The 24,247-nt window shown below is 47.8% G+C and overlaps 1 protein-coding gene across 1 annotated transcript in view; it reads left to right on the top strand.

The window, feature by feature from the left end:
- The first annotated feature begins 21,593 nt into the window (after positions 1-21,593).
- The window catches only part of ankk1 (ankyrin repeat and kinase domain containing 1), a 30,064-nt gene continuing 27,410 nt past the window's right edge, over positions 21,594-24,247 (top strand). The window contains exons 1-2 of the mRNA XM_070892837.1: positions 21,594-21,796; positions 22,977-23,174. Of these exons, the coding sequence (XP_070748938.1) occupies positions 21,594-21,796; positions 22,977-23,174 (401 nt within the window). The remainder of the gene's footprint in view (positions 21,797-22,976; positions 23,175-24,247) is intronic.

Here is a 24,247-nt window from a genome sequence, read left to right as displayed (position 1 = left end):
ACATGGAAGGCCAGCCAGCCATTTGGAAGAAATGAGACTCTCTTTGCCAAAGGAGGAGACCACTGCGGCCAAGACAAGAGGCTCGAGTTTCTCGTCAAAACTATCAACCGGTTTTCTTTTCTCTGAAACGGAAAGTTTGAGCACAAGAGACAACTTTCTTTTCTACGATTTCAAAAGTTTAAGTCCAACTAGAGCAAGGGACTTGAGCCTCACATCACAGCCCGTGATACAAAGAACCAACGTGACCGCACAGAGTTCAATGGCCAAGTCAGCTTCCACTAGATTTATCACGGATATTGCATTATTTGCTGTACCCAAGGCCCCCGTGACATCGGCTGAGGTTCCAGTCACTCAACAAATTCCAAACACAACTGAGGAAAACAGCATTAATCCTGTCCCACTATCCCTGGCCATCCCGGCGATTGAAAGTCATCAAATGTTGGATAGTGAAGATTTGAATAAATCACTGGCCACTTTCTCTCCTGGACTTCCAGTGGCGGAAGTTCGACCTTCAGGCCGTAATCGAACCCCTAAAATAATTATGAGGAATCCTCCAATACCAACAACTGAAAGGACTTCAGACACTCCACATCCAGGCACTAAAATGGACACGGTGCAATCGGATGTGGGAATCAATAACCTTGAGAACTCTAGACCATCAAACGGGGCAGGAAGAACTGCAGTCACCCTCATGGTCAATGGAGCCTTCCTCAACCGTCTGGTTGGTTTCCCTGTAACACACACTTCTTGTAGCCTTGCTAACAGTCACTTTAAGTCAGAGGTACATAAAGGCACCCAAGGCTCGCTTGCACAGAGGACCACATTCCTGGCAGCCACACACAGGCCGAGAGGTTCGGCAGAAACATCAACAGCTCCAAAAATACAACAAGTTTCCAAACGCAGCGCAGACACGCCAGGAATCTCCGGCCATGCAGTACATTTGCCCCCCGAGTTTCCAACCTTTGGCATAACAGAAGGTTCCCCAGAATTAAAACCTACCCCCAAATTGCCGTCCCACAGAGCTGCTGCCCCATTGTTCGAAGCTGCAGCTTCTCAAAACATTACTCGTTTCAGCAAGGACGGAAACCGACCGCTTTTCAGAATGCCTACAGGGCACCAAACACACGCAGCGACGTCTGCGTCAGTTCAGGTGGAAGATGAGCATTTAATGAAAATGGCAGGGGTGACTTTTCCAACATCTGCAAGTGGACTCTCTCACAACCAGTCAGAAGGAGCGACAGTGCTCATGGCTGACCAAATGGATGAAGTACTTAGTTCCAGGGTGCAGCCAGTAAACCAAATCACTGACTTGTTAAACAGAACTGGAAGGAGTTCAGTCAGTCCACCATTGAGTTCCTCCTCAGCAGAATCAGTAAAAGCCCGAACTCCTTTGATACATCCTAAAAATCACTTTACGAAGGAAGAAAATGCATCCATGCTGCAACAGCTGACCCTCGGTGGCACTGCAGATGTCCATAAGGTGCAGCACAGCCCCAAGGTCTCAACCCTAAAGCCATTGTCTGTCATGTTCATGGTGAGCCCCACAGAGATAACTAAACCGATTGATTCTACCGCAAGAGGGGACTTTGTACCTTTGCCCAGGATTCTTAACTTATCTTCACTACTGCCCCCTGCTGGTGCTTCGGATTGGGTACAAGCCTCAAGTGTTGAAGGACACGTGCAGGCAACCAAACATATAGTGGCCGCTTCCAGTTCTCACACCTCAATTCCTGTCTCGGAGGATGCACTTACTGTGTTGGGTGGAAGCTTCAGTGACCGGCTCACGGCCACTGAATCGCCAAGTGTGGCGGTCTCTCTCACTGCAAATGGACAAAGCCGACGGCCATTGACCCACATCCAACTGGGGCAATCCTTCGATCCCGGTCTACCCTCCAGTTTGCAGAAAGCGAACGCGTTTGCTGCTCCACTGAACATTAGCCAGTCCCAGATTTTGACTTCACATCTTTATTCCGGGACTCTAACTGATCAATCCCCAGGCAGCACAAATAAAGACACGGCAGCAGAGACTGCAAGTATCACAGAAACATCTGGCACAATCCCTTCGACATTTCCTTCCACTCCTGGCAGGGTAGACACTGAGCAGCAACAACAGGTGACTTTTTCTCCACAGGAGAAAACGCCAGCCGCATCTGCCAATATACAGAGGCTAACTTCATTAACACCGACAGAGACATCAGTGCAGTTTGCGCATCAGACTCTCTCCCAAACCAGATCGAAAGTGGAAAGCCTGGAAGAGCTGAGGGTTCCTGCCTCGCCTGTCCCCAGCTCAATCCTGTTTCAGAATGGAATGGGCACCACCTTGAAGGACGAACGTGTTTCACGTCGAGCAGACAATGGAGAAAGGAGAGAGACATTCGACAGCGGTGCGCACATTCACGCCACAGTAGCCAATAATCCCACACCATGCCTAACGATGGCTATGGCCCGAAGAGTAACTGTCCCATATTTGATACCATTGCCCACGCTCACGACACCAAGTAGCTCTAGCAGAAAAGACCAAATGATATTTCCACGGACAACGACATCTAGAGCCAGTGCTGCATCTTTCAGTGAATTGACACATGTACTTGGCCGTGCAACTATGGGACAGTCGTTACCTGCCCCAACACTTGTGGCTGAGACACCTGCAACGCCACGTGGTCATTCAGGGCAAAATGCCTCGGCAGCTCCATTGAAACAGTACAAACATTTCTCTCCCATTCTATCAACTTCCATTTATCAGGCTTTGAATGTACCACTGGACCAAGTACAAGAGCGAACGGTTGCATCTTCCAGACCATCAAACAAGGACATTAGTCCTGGCGTGTTTCCATTTGTTGGAGATGCTGCTGTTTCAATGGACGCCGGTGTACTTTTCAAGGGCCAAGAGTATACAACAGATGCTAACCAGGTTCCTCTTGCCCCAAGTACAATGGCATTCAGAAATCCTAAAGCATCATCTCCTGAAGCCACATCAATCAAAGCTGCGATGGATGTAATCTTACCAACTCCGCTGCTATCAACAAAACATACTGCCAAAGATTTATTGACTATGAGCCATGATTCACGGTCACTTTTATTTGAGGAGGTCTCTGAACGATCAACTGTAGCACTGTCACAACCTGGGGTGCTATCTAATGCTACTTTTGAGGAGCGCGGAGACGCAATCACAGAAGAAATGGCCAACGTGACAATTAAAAATCTCCCTGGCAAGGCTCAACATGCCCTGTTTTCAGAAATATTTTTGACATCATCTAGTTCCATAAGCCAGTCCGTGGGTCGTATTGTTGCAGCTGTCCCGGAGAACAAAGGCAAACCTACTCCTCCGTTCTGCTCAATTATAGGATCCAGTCGCCCCTTGTCAGAAAGCTCCGCTCCAACATTATCCTTAAACATTAGTGTCACTGCTGTGCCTGCCCTGCTAGCATTGCTGTTTAATGGGCCTTCAGTGCTTCAGACATCTTTGCTCAACACACACGATTCCAAGCTGAAAAATGCCCCTCTCAGAGACAAACCAAGGATATTTGCAAGGACACCAGGTCCCCAAGCAGCAAGTAAGTCCCAAACCATTTATTTATCAAATATCGCAACAGAAAACAGTCAGTCAACACAACCTCAAAACAATGGCAGCCTTCCATTATCTCAGACTTCGGATGAACATTTTTTGAGTTCCTGGGTGAAAAACGTGCGGCAAATGCCATCTGTAAGCAAAGCTTTAACTCTTCACACAACCCGGGGAGAAATGTTAAAGGTTACCACTTCATTTACTTCATCAAAAGGCACCCGTTCTTTCCCGAAGAGCCCGAAAGGACAGCACAGGAGTCTACCGAGTGTCCCACCACATGTGTCAGCGACCTCGTTGAAAACTTCAACTTTTGATGGTGTCAGCTTAAATAACAGAGCAAGGACTATTGCTAAAGAAGGGCCCGTGAGACCTGTTCGGCCAGCACAGTCATTGCCGGCAACACTGCAAAATATAATTCCAGACACACAACTGTCTGCGTCCAACAATTCCCTCTCCTCTGCGGCCACGGTGCACAATTCCATTATTTCTCAATCGGACAGTAATCGGTCACTTACTTTCACAACAGTTGCCGCTATAAATGATTTTAGCAATGATGGAGCAACTCGGGATGGATCTCCGGGAACTACCCAGGCACCACAAACCATCCCTGCATCCCCTTCAGCCCGCAGCGCACCAGTAACAGGTCATTTACAAACTGGAAGGGGAGATCTTTCAACGAAATTGGCTTCCATTTTTCACAGCCATTTAGTTCTCACGTCTATAACTGCGCAGCCTTTGGTAACCTCGTCACACAAAGGTCTTGGTGCTCTGGCGCGTTTATTTGATTCTCTGCTCTATCGACCAGCGGCAAATGTCGGCGCAGTACACGAACCACTTTCAACCACATTGTCCCCAGCAGCTCGATGGCCGCTTGTAAAAACGGCGCCGTTTGCGAAACTTTCTACACTTGAACCCTCACTGCCGCCCTCTTTGGCGCAAGGTGATGTGTCCCAACCTTCTGAAGGTTCTTACTGGTCACTAAATCAGTTCCGCGGTCCACCCGGGGCTAAACAGAGCCCAGAAACAATCAAAGGTCCAAGGCCACTTAGGGCAAATGGGACTGAAGAGGTAACGCTCGCAAGCGGCGTTTTACCAAGAACTTATCAAACTGAAGAATATAGAAGCAATCAGAGTGACCAGCAAGCAACTGCTTTTCAAGGGAAGTTAATAAATAACAGGGTTGCTCCAAAAGAGATTGAAGATAAGGGCAGCCAACACGACTATGATGTGAAGCAGTCAATCTCTTGGTCAGCTGAGCACACAATTACTGTTCATAACATTATCAGAAAAGTGTGTGTCCATTCCCCACGTGGGACGAGATATGACGGAGTTTCACAAACCGATTCTACACTTTCCAAGTACTCTGAAACCCTGGCGTATTCAACCCCCAAGGAGAGCAGTGCAATCGCTTCAATAAAGGCAGCGCCGGCTCAGGTAGGCGCACACCCCAACTTGCAGCAGGTTGGTAAACCAACAACGCTTTTGCATTTTCTAACGCACAGGAGCCAATCTTCTCCAGAGCCAGGCAGATCCCCAGTGCTAAGAGCCACGCGTGCTGACTGGAGAATGAATGGCCAGGGTGGTGTTCCTCCGTTAACCGCGCTCCACGCTCCAGGACTACTGAATGGTACAGATTTACTCAGCGCCTCTTCATCCCCAACCTTACATGGGATCGCTCTGGCTCTGTTAACCACTGCAGTGACTTTAAGGTCTTCTGAAAGCCCCAGGTCTTGGACCCCTGCACCACCATTAACCACTCGGCTGGAGAAAGAGACATCTTGGAACCAACCAGAGTATGAATTGATGGCAGTGCTTTCTCCAGAGTCTGATTCCAATCGGTCCAAAAGACTGGAGCTGCAAAAGGCATTCATTTTAGCTTCCAGAGCGACTTTTAATGGGTAATTACATTAATTAGAAAAACAACATAATGTGCTTATGGGAGGGGGGATGGGTGAAAATATACTTAAGTAATCTCCCATGTTTTCCTCCTCTTTGCAGCACTGGGCATGTGTCCGATGACAACTGTGGGAGTGGGAATTATGTTGTTCGTATGAATCTTGGCTTAGAAAGGGCACTGAGGCCTGGAGATCTTCTGAATGCACAGGAAGACCTTTATGTTACTGTAGCTTTAGAAACCAATGACAGTCGTGTTGTATTGGCCCTGCCATCCTGCTGTCTGTCACCAACGTCCAGACCAGAAGAATCTAATTCTGTCTGCTGCATTTTTACCAGGTAAGATCATCGGACCAGGCTGTTTATAAAAGCTGGCATCGAATGATCAGAATATAACTTTCCTCTCTCATCACTGTGCCCGTTGACTCTTGCAGAGATACAATGCCACAAGGCTATAAGATAATGAGGGGGCTCGACAAGGTGGAGGCAGAGAGGATATTTCCATTCACATGGGAATCTAGAACTAGGGGGCATAGTCTCAGAATAAGGGGCTGCCCATTTAAAACTGAGACGAGGAGAAATTTCTTCTCTCAGGGTTGTAAATCTGTTGAATTCTCTGCCTCAGAGAGCTGTGGAGACTGGGTCAATGAATATATTTAAGGTGGAGATAAACTGATTTTTGAGCGATGAGGGAGTCAAGGGTTATGGGGAGCGGGCAGGGAAGTGGAGCTGAGTCCATGATCAGATCAGCCATGATCTTATTGAATGGCGGAGCAGGCTCGAGGGGCCAGTTGGCCTACTCCTGCTCCTATTTCTTATGTTCTTATGCAGGCTATTCTTCATGTGTCAGTGCAGATCACAAGGATCAGCAAGCTATTGACTGTAGGAAGCCCTCATTACCAAGTCCAATCTTGTTTTACTGCCATGGGATCTTTTACGCCCACCTGAGAAAGCAGACGGGGCCTCGGTTCAACATCTCATCTGAAAGACGGCACCTCTGACAGTGCAGCACTCCCTCAGCACTGTATTAGAGGATTAGCCTCGATTTTTGTGCTCAAGTCTCTGGAGTGGGGCTCAAACCCACTACATCACTACAACAGATTATCTGGTCATTATCACATTGCTGTTTGTGGGAGCTTGCTGTGCGCAAATTGGCTGCCGCGTTTCCCACATTACAACAGTGACTACACTTCAAAAGTACTTAATTGGCTGTAAAGCGCTTTGGGACGTACGGAGATCATGAAAGGCGCTATAAAAATGCAAGTCTTTCTATCCTTTTTCTTTCTCTATTTCTTTCTTTCTCTCGTTCTCTCTTTCGTTCTCTCTTTCGTTCTCTCTCTCTTTCTTTCTCTCTTTCTCTCTCTCTCTCTTTCTTTCTTTCCCTCCCTTCCATCCTTCCCTTCCTTCCTTCCTTCCTTCCTTCCTTCCTTCCTTCCTTCCTTCCCCCCCCTTTCCTTCCTCCCTTCCCCCCCTTTCCTTCCTCCCTTCCCCCCCCCCGCTTTCCCCTCCCCCCCCTATATTTGTGGGAAATGGTAAGTCACACTGGTGCAGTGACGGGGTTATTTCTCCACTGGTCCGGATTTGTCTTCCACCCAACCTGTGCTTTACCTCCCCTTCATGGGCTTGGGAATAAATGGAACTGGTTTCATTTCCCAGAAATGGTATCTCTTAATATGGTGAGCATGAAAAATGGCAGGGGCAAACTACAATGCTGATAGGGTTAAATGAAGAGGGGGGAGGTAGGGGTGGGGCTTGTGTGGAGCATGGGCACTGGCACAGACCTGTTGGGCCGAATGGCCTGTTTCTGTGCTGAAAGTTCTATGTTATTCTCTTCAACTGTTATGATTAGGTCCATTTTAGGACTCCTGAGGTGTTTCTCAGATCGCACTACAAGACCGATCAGTGGACTGATGACCAAGGAGGTACGGGGAGCCAAAGTGACCTGAATTGGGCCACCTTATGACCCTTTAGATGGGGGAGGAGTCCTCCATTTCCGAAGCAAATCCAAATATGGCTGACTAAGCAGGGCATCTGGGTTTGTTTACACTAAAATATTTTATTGATTTTGCAGGTCTTTCATCTGTCAACATGTTCACCTGATCCAAAACAGACATTCCACATCTGCAGCGTTCACCATTCAGATTTTTGAGATGGCAAATTACTCGTCAGTCTATCTGCACTGTAAAGTTTCCATCTGCTTGAGAAACGATTCGGACTGCATTGAGGTGAGTTGCAGGTCATTGTATTCAGTGTCCGTCTTCAGAATGATATTTCTAATATCAATGAGGTGTGCCCAAGAATTATTTGTCTATATTTTGGGGGCATAATTTCTGTTTGTTATGTTGATTGAGGGATAAATATCGGCCCCAGGACACCAGGGATAACTCCGCTGCTCTTCTTCGAAATAGTGGATCTTTTATGTCCACCCGAGAGAGTCTCATCCGAAAGACGGCACCTCCAACAGTGCAGCGCTCCCTCAGTATTGCACTGGAGTGTCAGCCTAGATTTTTGTACTCAAGTTCCTGGAGTGGGACTTGAACCCCCACAACCTTCTGACTCAGAGGTGAGAGTGCTACCCACTGAGCAATGGCTGACTATATTACAACAGTGACTGCACTTCAAAAGTACTTCCTAGGCTGTAAAGCAATTTGATACGTCTGTGGTCGTGAAAGGCGCTATAGAAATGCAAGTCTTTCTTTTAAGTTCTGAACCCGTTTTTACTTCCACATTAGTGGGAATGAGGATTTGATCAGGGATTCTGGGCAGCACACTTTAGGAAGGATGTCAAGGCCTTGGAGAGGGTGCAGAAGAGATTTACTAGAATGGTACCAGGGATGAGGGACTTCAGCTATGTGGCTAGATTGGAGAAGCTGAGATTGTTTTCCTTAGAGCAGAGAATGTTAAGAGGAGATTTGATCGAGGTGTTCAAAATCATGAACGGTTTTTATAGAGAGAAACTGTTTCCATTGGCAGAAAGGTCGGTAACCAGAGGACTCAGATTTAAGATGATTGGGAAAAGAACCAGAGGTGACATGAGGACACATTTTTTTACGCAGCGAGTTATAGCGATCTGGAACGCACTGCCTGAAAGGGCAGTGGAAGCAAATTCAGTCGTAACTTTCAAAAGGGAATTGGATAAATACTTGAAGGGAAATAATTACAGGGCGATGGGGTAAGAGCGGGGGAAGTGAGATTAATTTGATATCTCTACCAAAGAGCCAGCACAGGCACGATGGGCCGAATGGCCTTCTGTGCTGTATCATACCATGATCCTATGATTGTTTATTTACCAACTGGGCTCTTTAAATGTGCAAGCGTGACCAACAGATGGCGATGTACAACCACCTTTTCTCCCTCGTGAACTCCATGGGTCTCGACAGAAATTACTCTACTCCACCAGTTCCAAGATTTTCTGACCAAGTCACGTTGTTAAACAGTAATGAAATGCAGCTCTCTAAGATCTCTGTGATCAAGTTTTTGGTCACTTTTGTCCTAATGTCTCCTTATTCGGCTTGGTACCAAATGTTGTTTGATAACGCTCCTGTGAAGCGCCTTGGAGCGCTTTACTACATTAAAGGTGCTATATAAATGCAAGTTATTATTGTGACAAGACTCTGCAGAAATACAAGCTTGTTCTTTCTTGACAGTCACAGTGAAGCTTCTCTTTTATTCAATTGATTGTGTGTTATATTCAGTATAATCCTGCGCTCTTTTCTTTAAAGGGCTGCTCAGAACCCAGTCCATATCGCATGGAGGAGACCATCAGGAGTGATTACAGAGGCAATGTGGTTTCCTTTGGCCCTCTGCACCGTGCAATGGAGGATTGGGTTGATAATGGCACACCTGGTATTTCCTTGTTACCAATTTTCCTTGCTCCTTTTTAAAACAAGTTTTACAGCTTCCTTCAGTATTACAGAAATAACAGCAAGCATGTTACTTGTTAAGATTGTGTTCAATAACAGAAGACGGTTCTCCTTGGAGTAGAGGCGGTTAAAGGGAGATTTAATAGAGGCGTTCAGAATCATGAAGGGTTTTGATAGAGTGAATAAGGAGAAACAGTTTCCACTGGCAGAAGGGTCGGTAACCAGAGGACACGGATTTAAGGTAATTATAGATTAAGGACAAAAGAACCAGAGGCGAGAGCAGAATTTTTTTACGCAGCGAGTTGTTATGATCTGAAAGGACGGTGGAAGCAGACTCCATCATAACTTTCACACAAGGGAATTGGATAAATACGTGAGGGGGAGAAATGTTCAGGGGGGGGAAAGAGCAGGGGGGGGTGGGGGGGGGAATAATTGGCTCGCTCTTTCACAGAGCTTGCACAGGCACGGTGGGCCAAATGGCCTCCTTCTGTGTTGTATTATTCTATAATTCTATGAGTTCTCGGGGCAGCAATTGAGACACTACAATTTACCGAGCAAGGGGAAAGGTTCAACCAGGGTTCCTGCTCCTGATTGCTATCCTGACGGCGAGGGTTGCCAACCCTCCAGGATTGCCCTGGAGTCTCCAGGGATTAGTGATTAATCTCCCGGACGCTGCCACGAGTAAAACCCGGGAGAAAAAGCATAGCGGGAATGGAAAAAGAATTGTGTGTTTTCTTCATTTTCTTTGAGCGCTTTTAGTTTATTAGTTATGAAAATAGTGGAGATGGGAGAACCGGCTGTTTGACTGGGTGGGGCGCTTGGAGGCAGGAGGTCATGTGATGAAACCTCCAGGAATACGTCCAACCAAAGTTGGCAACCTTAGTAACTGTGGCTGAGAGGTGTGGATGTTAGATTACCCAGGATATACGGCACAGAAACAGGCCATTCGGCCCAACCAGTCCATGCTGACGTTTATGCTCCACTCGAGCCTCCTTCCGTCTTTCCTCATCTAACTCTATCAGCGTAACCCTCTATTCCCTTCTCCCTCATTTGCTTGTCCAGCCTCCCCTTAAATGCATCGATACTATTCGCTTCAACCCCTCCCTGTGGCAGCGAGTTCTACATTCTCACCACTCTTTGGGGAAAGAAGTTTCTCCTGAATTCCCCATTGGACTTTTTGGTGACTATCTTATATTGATGGCCTCTAGTTATGCTCTTCCCCACAAGTGGAAACATTCTCTCGATCCACTCGATCCACTCGATCAAAACCTTTCATCATTTTAAAGGCCTCTATTAGGTCACCCCTCAGCCTTTTCTTTTCAAGAGAAAAGAGACCCAGCCTGTTCATCCTTTCCTGATAGGTATAACCTCGCATTTCTGCTATCATCCTTGTAAATCTTTTATGCATCTTCTCCAGTGCCTCTACATCCATTTTATAGTATGGCGACCAGAACTGTGCGCAGTGCTCCAAATGTGGTCTAACCAAGGTTCGATTCAAGTTTAGCATGACTTCCCTACTTTTCAATTCTATCCATCCAGAAATAAACCCGAGTACTTGGTTTGCTTTTTTATGGGCGTATTAACCCTGTGAGGATCAAGCTTGATTGTGATGCCCTTCATGGTAGAATAGTATGCCTGCACTCCCTGGGGACGATTTTCAGCGAAGTTAGTCTGAAGGTGTACAACTGGTGGAAATCCCACCCTGAAATCCAAGCATTGCTCGCCTGACTTTCCCTCTTTCAGCTCTCTTGCATAATTCTCGATAGCAGTCGGCACAGATTCAGATGGTACTCGGAGGAGCACAAGTGGTTTGAGAGGAAAATTAGGTGCAAGTGGAATTTAAAGGGATTCGCACAATTACAGGGAAATATCATCACAGAGGGACAGAAATTCAGCAAGTCTTTGAAGTGCCTCTAGAGACATCCCAACCCCCTAAATCTGCGAATGGGAAAAGGCCATTCAGCCCATCGAGTGCCAAGTCTTTGCCACGGGTGAACGGGCAGCTCGGCAGGAAGAGGCAGGCAGAACTGAAGGGTAAGGGAGGTCTAGCTTCAGTCGAGTGATGCAGCCGCTCTGCACCAGAGCCTGTTGGGTCACAGCTGAAGGTGAAAGCGGTTCATCCAGCGCAATGCAGCATGGGTGAAAATTCATCGAGTGTACAGCACAGAAACAGGCCGTTCAGCCCAACGGGTCCGTGCCGGTGTTAATGCTCCACACGAGCCTCCTCCCACCCCTCTTCATCTCACCTCATCACCATATCCTTCTATTCCTTTCTCCCTCATGTACTTATCAGGCTTCCCCTTAAATGTATCCATGCTATTCATCTCAAGCACTCCCTGTGGCAGCGAGTTCCACATTCTCGCCACTCTCTGGGTAAAGAAGTTTCTCCTGAATTCCCTCTTGGGTTTATTAGTGGCTATTGTATATAATAATGGACCCTAGTTTTGGTCTCCTCCAACAAGCAGAAACATCTTCATTGTGTCTACTCTATCGAACCCCATTCATAATTTTAAAGTCTTCTATCAGGTCACCTCGCAACCTTCTCTTTTCTTAAGAAAAGAGCCCCACCTGTTCAAGGCTGGCTATCCTTTGTCTGTGCCTGATTGTGATGTGGCTGCCTGACTACCCTCACCGTATGGGACCTTTAGTAGATTCCAGGAGCTTCTGCCATCATGAAGTTCATTGCACATGTTGTGTTCTAGGGGGAGAACCCCGGGTTGTGATCTGGGGTGGGGGGGGGGGGGGGGGGCAGAGGGAGAAGGGGTGAGCTTCAGCCATCAAGACCTCATACCGAAAATTTGGAGCACTGACTTTTCAATGTGCCCACTTATAGACCACAATACTCAAAATGTCTTTTTCTTTCTCTCCTAGGGTTGACTGGGCTGAAGATTGGTATGATGTTTATGGGGTCGCTGCTTGCCATCACCCTTGTATTGACTGCAGTTCTTTATCTCTGGGTATTCCACAGACTCAAAGCAAATGATCACGGCGACCCGTAGCATCGACCCTTCGGTAATCAACGACAGGTTGTATTTATACGTCGCCTTTAACTTAGTAAAATGTCTCCAGGCACTTCATAAGAGCGAAATCAGACAAAAATTGTCAGCGAGCGACATAAGGAGATCATAGGACAGGTGACCAAAAGTTGGTCAAAGAGATAGGTTTAAAGGAGCGACTTAAAGAGGGGGAGAGAGAGAGTCACAGAGGTGGAGAGGTTTAGGGAGGGAATTTCAAAGCCTAGGGCCCAGGCAACCCAGCCTCCACAGCTGGGGCAGAGAATTCCATGGATTTACAACCCTCTGAGAGAAGAAATTCGGTTTTAAATGGGCGACCCCTTATTCTGAAACTGTGCCCCCTCGTTCTCGATTCCCCCACGAGGGGGAAACATCCTCTCTACATCTACCTTATCGAGGTGTCATGGTACATCAGTCATTGAAGGTTGGCATGCAGGTACAGCAGGCGGTTAAGAAAGCAAATGGCATGTTGGCCTTCATAGCGAGGGGATTTGAGTACAGGGGCAGGGAGGTGTTGCTACAGTTGTACAGGGCATTGGTGAGGCCACACCTGGAGTATTGTGTACAGTTTTGGTCTCCTAACCTGAGGAAGGACATTCTTGCTATTGAGGGAGTGCAGCGAAGGTTCACCAGACTGATTCCCGGGATGGCGGGACTGACCTATCAAGAAAGACTGGATCAACTGGGCTTGTATTCACTGGAGTTCAGAAGAATGAGAGGGGATCTCATAGAAACGTTTAAAATTCTGACGGGGTTAGACAGGTTAGATGCAGGAAGAATGTTCCCAATGTTGGGGAAGTCCAGAACCAGGGGACACAGTCTAAGGATAAGGGGGAAGCCATTTAGGACTGAGATGAGAAGGAATTTCTTCACCCAGAGAGTGGTGAACCTGTGGAATTCTCTACCACAGAAAGTTGTTGAGGCCAATTCACTAAATATATTCAAAAAGGAGTTAGATGAAGTCCTTACTACTAGGGGAATCAAGGGGTATGGTGAGAAAGCAGGAATGGGGTACTGAAGTTGCATGTTCAGCCATGAACTCATTGAATGGCGGTGCAGGCTAGAAGGGCCGAATGGCCTACTCCTGCACCTATTTTCTATGTTTCTATGTTTCTATGAGACCCCCTCAGAATGTAATATGTTTCCATGCAGGGTGGAGGCGTGGATCATTTGGCTTGGCTGCCATTGTGGGTTGACACCACAATGCCGCCGTACTTGCGGCAGTGTGCGCCTGGGCTAACCCTCGCAGCGAGCCCGCGGGGAAGGCCGCGATCAAGTCCGGCGCGGGTTTAACCGGAGCCTGGCCGCACCGTTCAAAAAAGCAAATGCGGCACAACCCCAAACCGCTCGCTCCGTTACCCCGGGCAAAACGCAGCCTGCAAAAAAAAAACATGGCCAACTTCTGAAAATCCAGCCAAACCCAATCAAAAGTCACAGGAGTGACTGGATGACCCGGGTCAAAGTTGGAACTCGAATCGAAAATTGTGCACCGTGTCATGTGCAAACTATGAAATGAACTCCCCCCTCCCCCACCCCACACGCCCCTGCCCCCCAGCGGGTCAAGGCACGAGCCAGTGCTGTACTAGAGAATCCCAACGAAAATCCCCAATCTGTGCTAAATTAGCTGATCCACAGCTTGGCTGCCCTGTGTCCTAACTCGCACAATGTCCTGTTCACCCATCACCCCCTGTGCCCACTGACCGACATTGGATCCCGGTTAAGCAACACCTCGATTTTAAAATTCTCATCCTTGTTTTCAAATCCCTCCATGGCCTCGCCCCCCCATCCTCCCTAGCTCTGTAACCTCCTCCAGCCCCACAACCCCTCTGACATGTCTGCACTCCTCCAATTCTGCCCTCTTGAGCATCCCTGATTATAATCGCTCCACCATTGGTGGCCGTACCATCAGCTGGCTAGGTCCTAAGCTCTGGAATTCCCTCCCTAAACCTCTCCACCTCTCTACCTCTCTCTCCTTTTAAGACGCTGCTTAAAACCTACCTCTTTGACCAAACTTTTAGTCACCTGCTCTCATACCCCCTTACGTGGCTTGGTATTAAATTTTGTTTTGTAACATTCCTGTGAAGTGCCTTAGGATATTTTATTACCTTAAAGATGCTATATAAATACAAATTGTTCCTGTTGAATTTGGCCTCAGTGCCTGTAGGCTGGGGAATTGAAACACATAAAGCAGGGCTCCCAATCCGATCACCATCCAGGAGGCCCTGTTGGAAAGTGAGGGTGCCATGCGAGCAAGGGATTGGGCTTAGTTGTGTGACATTTTCCCTCCCCCCTCTCATACACGAACAGTCTGCTGCTGCTGTCGAGACTCATACACAAATAATGGTCTCTTGGAATAAACACACACCAGAGAGCTTCTGGCACATTCCAGCAATAAAAACACAGGTGCCTCCAGGAGAGACCGAGGGCAAATTACATTTAAAAAAAAAAAGACTAGTTGTCAGCAAATTTTCTGCACAATGAATTTTGTGTAAACAGGATTATGTTACATTCATTGTGCAGCCAAATTGACCATTTCTGTTGTCAAATTGCATTATTATTTTTGTCACAATACACACCAAATACAATTTTCTGCAAATGATTTTTTGTGAATATTATAGAACTGGACTAAATGTATTTCATCACAATATTCTCAGAATCATCTGCAGCATTGCAATCTTATTACAATGTGCCAGAACTGTCACTGATCTCGCTGGGCTTATAATACAAAGCCCATTGGCGCATGTATTGTCATTTTTCTTCAGCTAAGTTTTGAAGTAGTTGGTGAATGTATAATGAAAGTTAAACCTGCACCGAATAAAATGATCAAACTCACAGCTTGGGTTTTGTTGCATGCAATGGTCCCTAGCTTCCTTCACAAAGGAGTTGAGCAGAGTGTGAACGGATTAGTCAAGCAGTCACACTCCCTTCAATTCAACTAACAAGCTCGATTTAACTTCAGCACTCCGAACATTCCGGCATGGCTGAGAGACCGAAAATAAATCGTCACAAGGGACTGAGTTAAAGGCTGACGAAGAACTGTGAGCTCTCTGTGTTTCTTTTTCTTATTCATTCACGGGATGTGGGCGTGGCTGGCAATGCCGACATTTATTGCCCGTCCCTAATTGCCCTTGAGAAGGTGGTGGTGAGCCGCCTTCTTGAACCGCTGCAGTCCGTGTGGTGAAGGTGCTCCCACAGTGCTGTTGGGGAGGGAGTTCCAGGATTGTGACCCAGCGACGATGAAGGAACGGCCGATATATTTCCAAGTCAGGATGGTGTGTGACTGGGAGGGGAACGTGGAGGTGGTGGTGTTCCCATGCGCCTGCAGCCCTTGTCCTTCTAGGCGGTAGAGGCCGCGGGTTTGGGAGGTGCTGCCGAAGAAGCCTTGGTGAGTTGCTGCAGTGCACCTTGTAGATGGTACTGGCCAATATTCCTTCCTCTGGCAACGTCACCATAAAAAGATTAATCCAGCTGTTTGGCCTGTTGCTGTGTGAGGGATCTTGCTATGCACAAAGATGGCTGCTGCATTTGTCTACAAAACAACGGTGACTGCCCTTCAAGGTCATTCATTGTGCGTGCAGAACTTTGGAAACAAACTTGGTCAGGTGCTGTATAAATGCAAGTATTCATCTGAGTGATGCACTGGTTTAGGCATCTGGAATTCATGTTTGAATAGTCACACTATGATGAAAGCCAAAGTGCTCCATTACCAGAGGACAAGCTCGAGTCGAGATTCCGTTTGTTTCTGCTAGTGATATCCGGGCAAAAGATCAGGGAATTGTAAATGTAAGTTACGTCCAAAACCACTTTTCCGCGATCTTTAACACTGCTTCAAGACTCAATTGGCCCAGATCAGGCTCCGCCCACGAAAACTGGCCACCCCCCCCCCCCAGATTATGCCGATGCAAATGGTATGTTGGCCTTTATTACTAAAGGATTAGAGAATAAGAGTGAAGCTGTCTTACTGTAATTATATAGGGCCCTGGTGAGACCACACCTGGAGTATTGTGTACAGTTTTGGTCTCCTTACCTAAGGAAGGATATACCTGCCTTAGAGATTCCTGGGATGGGGGGATTTTCCTATGAGGAGAGATTGAGTGGACTAGGCCTATATTCTCCAGAGTTTAGAAGAATGAGAGGTGATCTCATTGAAACATACAAAATTCTTACCAGGATTGACAGGGTAGATGCAGGGAGGATGTTTCCCCCGGGCTGGGGAGTCTAGAACCAGGGGTCACACAGTCTCAGAATAAGGGGTCGGCCATTTAGGACTGAGATGAGGAGAAATTTCTTCACTCAGAGGGTGGTGAATCTTTGGAATTCTCTACCCCAGAGAGCTGTGGAGACTCAGTCGTTGAGTATATACAAGACAGAGATCGATAGATTTTTGGATATGAAGGGAACTAAGGGATATGGGGATAGTGCAGTTGAGGTAGGAGATCAGCCTTGATCTTATTGAATTGCGGAGCAGACTCGAGGGGTCCAATGGCCGACTCCTGCTCCTAATTCTTATATTCTTATGTTCAGGACGGCTCCTCAAATTGCGCTCATTTTCTGAGGCGCACAGATGCTCGTAGGCACATTTTATACGTTTTTTTCATGTCAAAAAATGTTTAAGAAACTGACTATTGCACACCAATGAAACTAGTAAATGGCCGTGTAGTTTTTTTTTAAGTCATTTGCAGTGATTTTAAATCGTGTTAATCGTAGATGGAGGGCTGGACACGCTCATTAACAAGGCGTATTTTTTGCACCAGGTTACCACTCTTAAACACATCGAGGAATACTTTTTAATGGAAAAATATAAACAATTATGTTTTGTTATGCTGCCCGATTGCGCTGGTTCACGGGAGATTTTATGTTCGTGATTATGCAGATTAATTTTGGCAGAGACTTGAAGCCCAGCCTAACCCAACCAGCGCACTTTGAGTGTAATTTCCCGATTGCCCAAAGCGGAAACACCACCCCAATGTACCTGCTACGGGTCTCGCTTCCCCTGAGTGGAGATTTAAAAACATTCAACCAAATCATTTCAGTTAGAAGTCACTATGCCCAAAATATGAAATGTTTTTCATTTCATTTACTGCAAGTGCACCAAATAAGAACATAAGAAATAGGAGCAGGAGTATACCATTCGGCCCCTCGAGCCTGCTCCGCCATTTAATGAGATCATGGCTGATCTTTAACCTCAACCCCACTTTCTCGCTCGGTCCCCATATCACTTGATTTTCCATGAGTCCTAAAATCTATCGATCTGAGCCTTGAATATACTCAATGATTCAGAATCCACAACCCATGGGGCAGAGAATTCCAAAGATTCACAACTGCCTGAGTGAAGAAATTCCTCCTCATTTCAGTCTTAAATGGCCGACCGCTTATCCTGAGACTGTGCCTCCGAGTTCTAGACTCGGGTCAGGGGAAACAACCTCTCAGCATCTGCACTGTCAATCCCCCTCAGACTAAGAACATAAGAATATAAGAAATGGGAACAGGAGTAGGTCACACAGCCCTTCGAGCCTGCTCCACCATGCAATAAGATCATGGCTGATCTGATCATGGACAGGCCCACTTCCCCGCCCGCTCCCCATATTACCCCTTATCCCCTTATCGTTTAAGAAACTATCTAGTTCTGTCTTAAATTTATTCAATGTCCCAGCTTCTACAGCTCTCTGAGGCAGAGAATTCCACAGATTTACAACCCACAACCCTCTGAGAGAAGAAATTTTTCCTCATCTCTGTTTTAAATGGGTGGCCTTTTGTTTCAATGAGATCACTTCGCATTCTTCTAAACTCCAGAGAGTATAATCCTATTCTACACAATCTCTCCCAGAACAGCCCCCTCATCCCAGGAATTAATCTAGTGAACCCATGCAGTGACTGTCCTATCAGGAGTATTCTCCCTGATCTATGAGTGAATTAACTAGAGGTGTTTGAACTACTGCAGCTCCGTACCCTGTTGGGGTACGTAGGTATATTGCTGGAAGGAATGTAGTTTGTGGCAAATCTCATCAGAGGTACATGTCCTGACCATCTAGCCTCAACAGGGAACATTTGAAGATAGGACTCTCGAATGAAGAGCTGAAAGTAAGTGAGTATCTAAGGATAAGGGGTAAGCCATTTCCGTCCGAGATGAGGAGAAACTTCTTCACTCAGAGAATTGTGAACCTATGAAATTTTCTCCCACAGAAAGTTGTTGAGGCCAGTTTGTTAGATATATTCAAAAGAGAGTTAGATGTGGCCCTTATGGCGAAAGGAATCAAGGGGTATGGAGAGAAAGCAGCAATGGGGTACTGAAGTTGCATGATCAGCCATGATCATATTGAATGGTGGGCAGGTTCGAAGGACCGAATGGCCTACTCCTGCACCTATTTTCTATGTTTCTATGAGAAGCTTCCAAGTCATTTTTTTCACATTCCAAAATTCAAGCTTTCCTGATCCTCCTGACGACACCAGCTTGTGTTGGGAGATGGTTTCATGGGAGATCGTTGTTTCATGGGCAATGTTGGCCTCCAGTTATCTGGACCAAGTGGCTAGAATTGAGGTGTGAGCCTTGGCAATTGGTGCTGATTGGCTATTCAGTTATGGGGCGGGTCATCGGAGCTGAGCCTGTCCTTGCTCTCATCTGATGTTCTCACACTTCCTGCAGGGGTCGCAGGGCAGTGATCAGGACTTCCTGCAGGGGTCACAGGGTAGTGATCAGGACTTCCTGCAGGGGTCACAGGGTAGTGATCAGGACTTCCTGCAAGGGTGGCAGGGTAGTGATCAGGACTTCCTGCAGGGTCACAGGGTAGTGATCAGGACTTCCTGCAGGGGTCACAGGGCAGTGATCAGGACATCCTGCAGGGGTCGCAGGGCAGTGATCAGGACTTCCTGCAGGGGTCACAGAGTAGTGATCAGGACTTCCTGCAGGGTCACAGGGTAGTGATCAGGACTTCCTGCAGGGGTCACAGGGCAGTGATAAGGACTTCCTGCAGGGGTCACAGGGTAGTGATCAGGACTTCCTGCAGGGTCACAGGGCAGTGATAAGGACTTCCTGCAGGGGTCGCAGGGCAGTGATCAGGAGTGGACCCCCTGACTCGCTTTCCCTCCCTAGCCAAGGGCGACAGGGCCAATTATAACACCTTTATCCTGGTGACCATCAGCTGGCTCGCCACAAGCCAACGATTCATTGAGGATCACTCCTCATTGGTAGCACTCAGCTACTCGCTCAGGACCATTAAGCAGTCACAATGTCCTTGGAGTAATCACATCTCACGTCCTATCACGTGAGACAATCTTGTATTTCTACCCCTTTCATTGCCCAGGCAGTTAAGTATAAGTTATCACCAAACCCTAGTGTTGGGCTTGTGGTATATATCATTCAGATGCTTGTTGAGCAGGGTGTTCAGTACATTCAGCACACAATGTCACACAAAGGTATGATTACAACACGATGCCTGGGAGACCCACATTTTAGAGTTTCCCATAACATGTGTAAAGTGATGAAGCCCTGGATCTGCAGAACTTCATCTTATAATGTAAGGCCATTTGGCCCCTCGAGCCTGTTCCACCATTCAATAAGATCATGGCTGAAGTGATCATGGATTCAGCCCCACTTCCCCGCCCGCTCCCCATAACCCTTTAGTCCCTTATTGTTCAAAAATGTGTCTCTCTCCGCTTAAATTTATTCAATGACCCAGCCTCCACAGCTCTCTGGGGCAGAGAATTCCATAGATTTACAACCCTTAGAGAGAAGAAATTCCTCCTCATCTCAGTTTTAAATGGGTGGCCCCTTATGCTGGGACTATGTCCCCTAGTTTTAGTTTCCCCTATGTGTGGAAATATCCTCTCTGCATCCATCTTGTCAAGATCCCTCATTATCTTATATGTTGCGATAAGATCACCTCTCATTCTTTTGAACAATGTGTATAGGCCCAACCTACTCAACCTATCTTCATAAGTCTAACCCCCTCATCTCCGGAATCAACCTAGTGAACCTTCTCTGAATAAGACGATCATATTAAGCTGGCGGCATTGCCACAGGGCATTATTTTATAAGCTAGCAGATGTCCTTAGTGTTTTTTTTGCTACTTCCAGGTTTCCTTTGTATTTGAAGTTAGCCCTTGCTCAGTGGGTAGCACTCTCGCCTCTGAGTCAGAAGGTTGTGGGTTCAAGTCCCACTCTAGAGACTTAACCACCAAATCCTGGCTGACACTCCCAGCGCAGTACTGAGGGACTGTCTTTCAGATGAGATGTTAAACCATCTGCTCTCTCAGGTGGACATGAAAGATCCCATGGCACTATTTAAGAACATAAGAAAATAAGAAATAGGAGCAGGAGTCGGCAAACGGCCCCTCGAGCCTGCTGCGCCATTTAATACGATCATGGCTGATACGATCGTAGACTCAGGTCCATTTCCCTGCCCGCTCCCCATAACCCCTTATTGGTTACGAAACTGTGTATTTCTGTCTTAAATATATTCAATGTCCCAGCTTCCACAGCTCTCTGAGGCAGTGAATTCCACAGATTCACAACCCTCTGAGAGAAGAAATTTCTCCTCATCTCTGTTTTAAGGCGGTCCTTTATTCTAAGATCATGCCCTCTAGTTCTAGTCTCCCCCATCAGTGGAAACATCATTTGATGAAGAGAGCTCCCCCAGCGACCTGGCCGATATTTATCCTTCAACATTACAACGTGAGCTGTATTATAGACAGGTAGGAGGAGGCCGAATGGCCTGTTACTGTGCTGTGGATTCTATGTAACTCGCTGTGCCCCATCCATGAGTTGGCGAATTGTGGTCCCGAATACGTCAGTGTGGGTGAAATTGGTAGCCTAAAATGGGTGATGGAGAATGCATTTGACATCCCACCCAAATGGAAAATAAGATGAGGTGGAGTGTAAAATGGGCGGCCGATTCAATACAGACTGTGTTGAGCCCCCCCCCCCCCCATTCCCCAGTCCAATTTCGACAAAGGCAGAGGAAAGAAAAATTAAATGAAAAGAATTAAACTATTTGTAGCATGTAATTGATGAGGGGGAATTCCACATTGTTCCAGCTGCGCTATTTCAGTAAACACATCCGTGCTTTTATTAATGGGACCCGTTTGGCAACCGCCTTGTATAATTAATGTATAGCATACAGCATGTTAATTGTCTTGAGTTGCAACATTCCTGATTTGAAAAGCCATGGTTTCGTTTTTGCACTCAATTCTCCGCCCACACTGCCGAGCAGGAGGTTCAGCTGGCAGTGACTTGCCCTCGAAGCTGTTTTCTCCTCTCGCAATGGCAGGCGAGCCGCAGGACTCCTTCCCCCAGCGGCAGTGCCCCACGGTCACCTACTTCACCGAGCACGACTTTGTGTCTTTCAACAAGATTGCGTCGGGAGCGTATGCGACTGTCTTCAAAGCAAAACACAAGCTGTGGAGGGTGAACCTGGCTGTGAAGTGCTGCCACTTGTTCTGTGAAGAGTCATCAGCCTTTGAAAGGTGGGTACCCGGGATTACAGCCCAACGGTGCGTATCCAGTTACTGGCGACACACTCCGTTGCATCGACTGTTAAACCAAAAGCAAATTGGCTGCCGCGTTTCCTATGTTACCAGAATGAGCGTGTAGGTCCCACTCCAGTGACTTGAGCTCAAAAATCTAGGCTGACACTCCAGTACAGTGCTGAGGGAGTGCTGCACTGTCGGAGGGGCAGTGCTGAGGGAGTGCCGCACTGTCGGAGGGACAGTACTGAGGGAGCGCCGCACTGTGGGAGGGGCAGTGCTGAGGGAGTGCTGCACTGTCGGAGGGGCAGTGCTGAGGGAGCGCTGCGCTATTGGAGGGGCAGTACTGAGAGAGCGCCACACTGTCGGAGGGGTAGTGCTGAGGGAGCGCCGCACTGTCGGAGGGGTAGTGCTGAGGGAGCGCCGGACTGTCGGATGGACAGTGCTGAGGGAGCGCCGGACTGTCGGATGGACAGTGCTGAGGGAACGCTGCACTGTCACAGGGGCAGTACTGAGGAAGCGCGCACTGCTGTCGGAGGTGTCGTCTTTTGGATGAGACGTTAAACCGAGGCCCCATCTGCCCACTCAGACACACGTAAACGATCCCATGGCGCTATTTTGAAGAAGAGCAGGGGAATTCTCCCCATTGTGCTGACCAATATTTATCCCTCAATCAACATAACAAAAAACAGATTATCTGGTCATTATCACACAACTGTTTGTGGGAGCTTGCTGTATGCAAATCGGCTGCCGCGTTTCCTGCATTACAACAGTGACTACACTTCAAAATCATTTCATTGGCTGTAAAGTACTCTGAGACATCCGATGGTCGTGAAAGGCGCCATAGAAATTCAAGTCTTTCTTTCAAACCTAGACAATATGATCAAAGCTAAATCATGATAAACTGGCACTTTTTAAGGAAATATGAATTGGTAATTAGTACGGCGGCAATCAATAAACAGCACCTAAAGTTGGAAGGATTATTTATTGCGAGCACAGTGGTTGTTCGTTTATAGATGTGGTGAAGGAAAATAATTTGGCAGTTACTATATCCTGTAGCGATTGAGGGCGAAATTGGCTGAGCCCTGATTGGGGGGGGGGCGGTAACCTTCCAGGGATATTTAGCGCTCGGCGCATAAGTCCCACCCCCAATGCTGAATTGGTTCTCCGCTTCCTGTAGGGGGCACTACTGCAGCGTTGAGTCAAGCGCTACAACCTCCATTAAAGTGGAGGGCCGCTGTGCACTCTGCGCGGCCTCGGATGACCCACCGGGGCAGCGCCCGATCTGGCCAGAAACCTGGCACCCAAGCTGGAGCGCCGGGCTGCACGATGGTGGCCCAGACCACACTCGGGCCGCCGTCATCGAGCCGATCCGAGAGTCGGCCGACAAACAACGATGGCGGCCCGGGGGGGGGAGGGGGGGGCAGGCGCCCTCCCTTTTAATCAGCTCCCTGAGACCGAATGTCCGCCGGCCTTGCGATGCACGAGGCAATTTCCACCCCCCCCCCCCCCCCCCAGCGAGCCGCTAAGGGTCGGCGCAGCTTGGTGAAGGGTGGCCGCACGCGGTGATGACGTCATCACCCGTTGCCAGCCGGCGCGGTGCATGGTGCTGCCAATGCAGCGCCTCCAAAACCTCCCGGACAATTTCCCCGGAGGTGTTAGCGCCCCACCCTCCCTCCCCACTGCCTTGAGCTGCATTTGTACCCCCGCCCTCCCCCTCCCCCCCACCGCCAGTGCGCTAACAGAGCTATATAAAAAGGGACAATTTCGTTCTCCCTGAACATATGGGGAGCGGGCGGGTAAGTGGAGCTGAGTCCACGGCCAGATCAGCCATGATCTTGTTGAATGGCGGAGCAGGCTCGAGGGGCTCGATGGCCTACTCCTGTTCCTAATTCTTATGTTCTTACATATTTTGTTGGCTAATAACTTATTGATAATGTACGACTGTGCCATCAATCTCAACTATCAGTCATCATCATAGGCGGTCCCTCGAACAAGGATGACTTGCTTCCACATGAGTTCACAGATGTTTCAATGAAGGACCCGATGTTCCAGTCCTGACTCCAATTGAGGAGGTGGAAGATGCCTGTGCGTGGATTTTTTCAACGTGTGGTGACTATTGCACACCAGCCACCACATGGTCTGTATCAGTGCTGTATCATTGAATGGTGAACTGCAGTTAATCCCTGTGCTGTGGTTTGGCATCGAAACATAGCAAGGACCGGAGCTTATGCTTACAAGTTCTCCAAGGGCGCAGCGAGGTTAAATGTTGGGTGGTTTTTCTTGACTCCGAGAGCAGTGGACCTGTGGAACAGGCTGCCGGTTCGTGCGGTGGGCTCTGGCTCGGGCGGAGATCACGTAGCGCAAGAGGTAGGCATCCTGTAACATACAGCGGAGCCAACGTGATCTCCTGGAGTGGTTTCAATCGACTAACGCAGTCGGAGGGGAATT

This window comes from Pristiophorus japonicus, chromosome 11, assembly GCF_044704955.1.
Source record: "Pristiophorus japonicus isolate sPriJap1 chromosome 11, sPriJap1.hap1, whole genome shotgun sequence".
In the NCBI taxonomy this organism is placed as follows: Eukaryota; Metazoa; Chordata; class Chondrichthyes; family Pristiophoridae; genus Pristiophorus; species Pristiophorus japonicus.
Note: the sequence above shows the minus strand (reverse complement) of the source record. Positions and strands in the feature narration are given on the sequence as shown.